The following is a 5,817-nucleotide window of genomic DNA, read 5'->3' as shown; positions in this document are numbered from 1 at the left end:
CGCCCAAAAGCCGAGTCTTGGCGTCGTCGATCACATCGAACCCGTGAAGGCCGAGGTTTGCACCGGCGGTTCGCTCGGTGTTAGGACCAGAGATAAGGACCGAGCCATCGCAACCCTGGACGAAGCAGTCGTGGAAATGCATTCTGAGCAAACCAGGTGCGATCCTCGGGTCGGAAGTGAAATGAGACGCCACGGTCGTCCGTACGATGGACTCGGCGTTAGGGCACGTCCTGGAGTAGAACCCGATCCTGGTGCCCTGGCCATGAGCCAAGACGACAAGGCCAAGGAAGACATTAACGACGGAGAATAGAACAATGCCCATTTCGTGTGGTGCTTTTTTTTTTGGAGACGATGAGTTTGTGTAATGGCGTTTTTGCATGGGAAGTGGTTTATAAAGGCTGAAAGAGTCAAAGGGGTGACGGAAGGAGTAAACGAAATCGGCTACAGTGAACAAAACGACGACGTAGTGGTGGTGATACTGATAATGACTTCAAAGCTCGAAAGCGCGTCTCGTGGGCCGTTGTGGTTTGTGCGGGATGCGCTGTCTGTCTGGCAAACGCGGGAAGTGGACTTTAGCCTTTGTCTTCTTCCCTTACTGTCCTTATTCCGTTTTATATAATCTCATACCTTAGTAAATCTTTTTACTTATCTCTGTGCAATTAGTTTGTAATTATGTTATATATATATATATATAAAGAGTAAATATAATCTCATTAAAAATTATAATCTAATCCTATTAAAACGCTAACTCTCCATAACTCTTCATAATTTTTTATATACCCGATAACTTCTACATAATAACACGTATGAAATTAGATAATTTTTAAATTTCGAGTTGGATGTTTATCATATCAATTCCTCCCTGTTTCAAAAACCTAAATAAAATATGTAAAACATTTATACACCACCGTTAGACATTGGTTATATTCTCGGTCATTAGAGAGAGAAAATATAATTTTAAATAATCAAATTAACAACGGCGGTATAAACATACAACTACACACACACACACACACAAAAAAACGTTCATAATTCTCAATAGTTTTCTGCTGATTAAATCTCGTCATATATATATATATATATATATGGAATATTCAGCCATTATGTCGAACCAAGTTTCACGATAGTGATGAGGGGACTTTTTCTTCTATATGGATTCTGAAATATTCATAATAATTGGCGATTGACTAACAAAAAATTCAAAGGATTTGGCTCTACATACGTAATGGATAATTATAACATCATGGAAATGGTAAAGTCAGACATATTAAAGTTTTATTTGTTCTTCTTCTTTTGATTATATACATATATATATATATATATAATATGGTTTAAAAAGAATGGAACCCTATCCGTATTCCGTATGATTAGTTTGAAAGGGACGTTTTTTCAAATACCCAAGATTTTGTTAGGAAGGTTCACAAAGTCTTCCCTTCCCCTTTTCCGTATCGGCTTACCATTTAGTATCATATGAAGCCTCTCATTCAAATCCCATTACGATTACGGATCCAAAACGGCTCGAAAATAGTTTCGTTTTGAGTTCAATTTGATTATACCCGTATTCCATCACTTCGGTTTTAGAATAATTTAACTTTCGGTTCAGTTTGTTGTATTCGAGTTGGATTACAAAAATATTGATTTTGTTAAGGAAATTTCAGTTTTTTTTTTCAATTCGATCGATTTCAGAGAAATTAGAACCAATTAGTCAAACGAATGAACCGCCCTATAGGCATAATCCCGAAAACCCAAACTGTGGATGTCAGGTCCGGTTTTGTTAATTCGAGTTCAACCAAATTTGAATAGACCAATCAAAATCAAAATGGATTGAAACCAGACCGGACCAGATGTAAAGGTACCGGTTAGGTATTTCAATTAGAATCGGACCAGACATGCGTTTTCTCAATCAAGTTGGAGCAAACAGGACTAAGCAGTCCAATGACACACAATCTAATCAGTATGAAAAATATAATCAAACAGTAAGTAACTGTGTAAAAACCTAAACCTTAAAAAGCTTTTGGACGGTGTGGTAAAAAGGGGATTATAACAGACAGACACAACGTAAGAAATTCACCCTCCTACCAAGAACATGTCTGAAAAACAACACTAACAGATACTGAGACAAAGCTATGGCCACAACATTCTGCCTTGTTTAAACCAGAAACCATGATAGAAAACTCTGAAATAATAGGGAGAAATCCTAATTTTAGAAGACTAAAGACTCGGTGGATTCTGGAGCTCCATCATAAGTCAAAATCCTGTGAAACTGAGAGTTTCCTACGGTAACTAAGGGGAATCACAACATTCAGAACTCAGAAGAAAAGCCAGCTCAAAAAAACGAGCTCTCAGAGACGAAAACCGGTGACGAACCGATTGATTCCAGCGAAATCGGAAACTGCCTTCACATCGGAGAAACAACCCATGGGACCACTGGTCATGTACTCCACGAGCATCTTGCTCTGTTCCTCGCCGTTTGTCTGCATCAAGACGACACCATTAGCTGCTGAGTAGATATCATCACGGTTATACAAATCTAACAAAGGATCTGTTTTGGATTAGACAAAGGACAAAGAGGGTACCTCGAAAGCGAAAAAGCCACCAGCTTTCAGCATCCGAGATGCTCCATGGCAGAGATGGAGAAGGCAATCTGTCCCGTCTATGCCCCCATCTAAGGCAAGTCTCGGTTCGTGTCTGCTAACTTCTTCTTGAAGGCCGGAGATGTTATCACTGGGTATGTATGGCGGGTTACTCACAATCCCCATAAGTTTTCCTTCAAATTCATTCAAAGGTTCAAACCAAGATCCTTCCCTCACCTCGATCATCTCCTGGGGGTATAGTAAAGTAGCACCATTCGATTTTATCAGAGGAAACCAAACTGAAGAGCATGCATCAATGGAACTGGAAGCATGAGAATCATAGGAAATAATGGAGGGAATTAGATGGAACTTGCATATATCTTGAGGCAAAAAGGATTCCAATTTCAATCACTTCAACCTCGAATCATACACATCTTAAAATGTCTTGTCCACAGAAATTGGAGTTTTTTTTTGGTAATGAGTAAATCGAGTTAGAGCTTTTGTGGATATGACTAACTAACCTGAAGGCCGTATCTCTGCACATTGTGGCCGGCGACGGAGACAGCCACCGGACTCAGATCGGTGGCTATGACTTTTCCGCGGCTTCCCAAAACCCTAGCGACCCCGATCGCAATCGCGCCACTACCAGTTCCGAGATCAGCCCAAAACCCTTCCTTGAACCCTTCGTCTCTCGCAAGAAGCTCCTCCACCATATCAACGATCAGCTCCGTCTCCGGTCTTGGAATCAGAACACCTTCCTCGACGCAAAGCACCAGATCTCTCCAGTGTTCGCATCCGACGACGTACTGGAACGGCCGACGCTCCTCAATCCTCTGCCTCCACAGAGCGTAGAGATCCTCCACTGGAGCTCTCAATTTCAAATTCTCGGAATTTCCTCCAATTTCCCTTCGATGGATCGCCGATGGGTCGCCTTCAATGGAGTCTTCGATCAGCCACTTGAGCTCCCGAAGGAGAAGGACGGAGTCGGGACCGTCGTCGGCGTCTGTAAACGAAGAGCCAACGGAGGAGGCAAGGCTTCTCGCCCACTCGTGCCATTTTCGGACCTCCGATAACGGAGCTGCGTGCGCCGGCGGTCTAAGGAACAGTGGGGTTTTGGGGGAGATCTCGAGTTTATTTGGCGACGGCGCAGGTCCCACCGACGGCGACCGTCGCTGTGATTCCCTCGCCGGAGAAGATGAGGAAGCGACGGAGCTAAGGTGTCTACGAGGTACAAGAGTAGAAGGAAGAGACGGAACTCGAAAGCTCGGAAAGATTCTTATCATTTCAAGTTCTTCTGCCCTGCACATGAAGGAGCGGAACAAATCGGTTAATAAATGAGCGTTCCCCTAAACCGGTTTACTGAACCAATCAATTCCAGTACAATTTACAAATACCTAAAGAACCGGTACGAAAACCAATTCCATAAAATACGAATACTCGAGTTAGAAACTATTTATGTACCGAGTACATGGGAATTTACATGACAGAATTGTAGAAACGGGCGTTTGTTTCCTAGTGCGTAATAAATTATTTAAGCGTGCAAGTGGGACCTAGCTGACGTCAGCTATCCCCACCTCGGGGAATTTTAATCCTGTAAACGACGAATTTGATTTTATTAGGTCTAGTGGTTAAAATCTTATAGAGACAAATGATAAAAGAGCTAGTAGAAACATGTTTGGTAAAACCATATAAAAGAGAATAGCGAAGAGGCATGTGAACGATCAGAAGGACAGGAACTAAATCGTGCAAGAATCTGCTCATGCTCCTGTCTGAATATGTAGCCTTTTAGCTTCATGCGCTGCCCTTTTGCAATCTTCAACAAAAAAAAACCCTGAATGCAAAACTTGTACCGTTTGTATCCTTGATAAGACCCATTGATGGTGGTTGAACCAAAAGAAATCCCTGTATGCAGGGTCTGTCTCTACACAAATCTAAATCCTAAAGAAGTTTCCTTAGCGAACTGTCTCTACCCTTCTGCCTCTTTGCAAGCAGATCTTCTCGGACCCAGCAAAACTAAGACATATCTACTTGTGAATCCGAATCATGCAACCACTAGCAATTGGCTATAAAGGATGACCAACCCATACCCTTCACCATGTAAACAGATAGAGGGGAATTGATAGAGATGGGTAAGACATTTGGCTTCTTAATATAGCAAATGTAATATCTTACCACATACTTTCAGTTAAGAGACAAAATGCTACAACCAGCAGAAGAGTGTGCTGTCACCAGCATCCATCACCCACATCCATCTACAGTTCACACACAGCATCAACAGCTACTCTATCAACATGGTGTCCATCTTCCCAGTCAATTCTTTTCTCGAACACAACTAGAAAAAAAATCCATGACAAGGCATAGAACATGTTAGTAACCCTACGATTTCCAAGAATTAAGACCAAAACAAAGGAAAAATCCCTAGCACAACACATCCAAGAATTGCAGGAAGATCATCTGGCCAGAAGAACACAATCTCAAACGGCAAACAAACCTTGGACATGGATATTAGAAGTTCAAGATACGAAGGATGCAAATAGCAGCAAGCAGACATACAGTCAGATGGTTCAGAACACCTACGGAAAGCAATACTATAGAGGCTAGAAGTTTCCCACATGAACGGGCTTCAAGATGAGAGATCATTGGTACAGGCAACACGTCTAATTTTTTATCACCAAACTAGCACCATCACATCAAGTTGACCCAGAACGCATCATTCCTGCAAGGCACACAGAAAAGCAGATTCAGCCATCAAATTTCACTGGTCATTTACAACCAAGGCAAGGAGGGGCTTAACCCACCTCAGCACATGGAGATGGACTACGGGAAGCAGCAGCCTTATCCCGAGGAGAAAGGCTCCGAGGAGATGGAGACCTTCCATTGTTCCGCTTATCAGGACTGAGATCCCTAGGAGATGAGGCCTTGAGAGGGGATGGACTCCTAGGACTAGCACTGCGGCGAGCAGGAGAGGCACTGCATATCAAAAAATAAAACAGCCACAGGATCATTATATGTTCTGTAAAACAAGTGGAAATAAAAAGATTCAGATAGAAAAAACCTCAAGGAGTGACCACGACGCTTTTTATACGGAGTCAAACTCCGTATAAAAAGATGTTCTATATGCCGGTATCATACAGATTGAAGCGTTTGTATGAATCACAACAAATGGCTTCACATATGAGATGGCATGTCTCGCATTCTGCCGTTGATGGAGAAATGCAACATCCATCGGATGCTTTGGCATGGA

The 5,817-nt window shown here is 42.2% G+C and overlaps 3 protein-coding genes across 5 annotated transcripts in view; all 3 read right to left on the bottom strand.

Moving 5' to 3' along the window:
* LOC104819334 (peroxidase 62) overlaps positions 1-347 on the bottom strand; it is a 1,598-nt gene extending 1,251 nt beyond the window's left edge. Inside the window, exon 1 of the mRNA XM_010549357.1 lies at positions 1-347. Coding sequence (XP_010547659.1) covers positions 1-322 — 322 coding nt within the window. The 5' untranslated portion in view covers positions 323-347.
* Positions 348-1,981: 1,634 nt separating this feature from the next.
* On the bottom strand, positions 1,982-4,841 carry LOC104819332 (release factor glutamine methyltransferase). Of its 2 annotated transcripts, none has more exons than XM_010549355.1 (4): positions 4,753-4,841; positions 3,095-3,872; positions 2,577-2,822; positions 1,982-2,474 (listed from the first exon to the last, which is right to left on the bottom strand). In XM_010549355.1, exons 2-4 carry the CDS (start codon positions 3,854-3,856, stop codon positions 2,343-2,345), a joined length of 1,140 nt encoding a protein of 379 aa, XP_010547657.1. In that variant the 5' UTR covers positions 3,857-3,872; positions 4,753-4,841; the 3' UTR covers positions 1,982-2,342. The 2 variants fall into 2 exon arrangements, with proteins under 2 accessions (XP_010547657.1, XP_010547654.1); XM_010549352.1 differs by having other exon boundaries at positions 4,746-4,834.
* The window catches only part of LOC104819333 (serine/arginine-rich splicing factor SC35), a 3,111-nt gene continuing 1,911 nt past the window's right edge, over positions 4,618-5,817 (bottom strand). Inside the window, exons 7-10 of one of the 2 annotated variants that reach the window (XR_772781.2) lie at positions 5,629-5,650; positions 5,372-5,543; positions 5,151-5,289; positions 4,618-4,905 (exon numbers count right to left, since the gene is read on the bottom strand). Coding sequence is in view for 1 of the 2 variants with exons in the window: in XM_010549356.2 (XP_010547658.1) it covers positions 5,284-5,289; positions 5,372-5,543; positions 5,629-5,650 (200 nt within the window). In the remaining variant the exon portion in view is untranslated. Of the gene's footprint in view, positions 4,906-5,028; positions 5,290-5,371; positions 5,544-5,628; positions 5,651-5,817 lie in introns of those variants that run through there. The other variant, XM_010549356.2, reaches the window with a different exon arrangement.

Source organism: Tarenaya hassleriana, unplaced genomic scaffold, assembly GCF_000463585.1.
Source record: "Tarenaya hassleriana unplaced genomic scaffold, ASM46358v1 Cleome3, whole genome shotgun sequence".
Taxonomy (NCBI): domain Eukaryota; kingdom Viridiplantae; phylum Streptophyta; class Magnoliopsida; order Brassicales; family Cleomaceae; genus Tarenaya; species Tarenaya hassleriana.
Note: the sequence above shows the minus strand (reverse complement) of the source record. Positions and strands in the feature narration are given on the sequence as shown.

What these genes read in the sequence shown, in the direction of transcription:
- LOC104819332 (XM_010549352.1), bottom strand. An exon ending in TGCAGAGATACGGCCTTCAG is followed by an intron (nt 2,823 to 3,094) that starts GTTAGTTAGTCA and finishes CTATACCCCCAG; the next exon opens with GAGATGATCGAGGTGAGGGA. An exon ending in GTGGCTTTTTCGCTTTCGAG is followed by an intron (nt 2,475 to 2,576) that starts GTACCCTCTTTG and finishes GTCTTGATGCAG; the next exon opens with ACAAACGGCGAGGAACAGAG.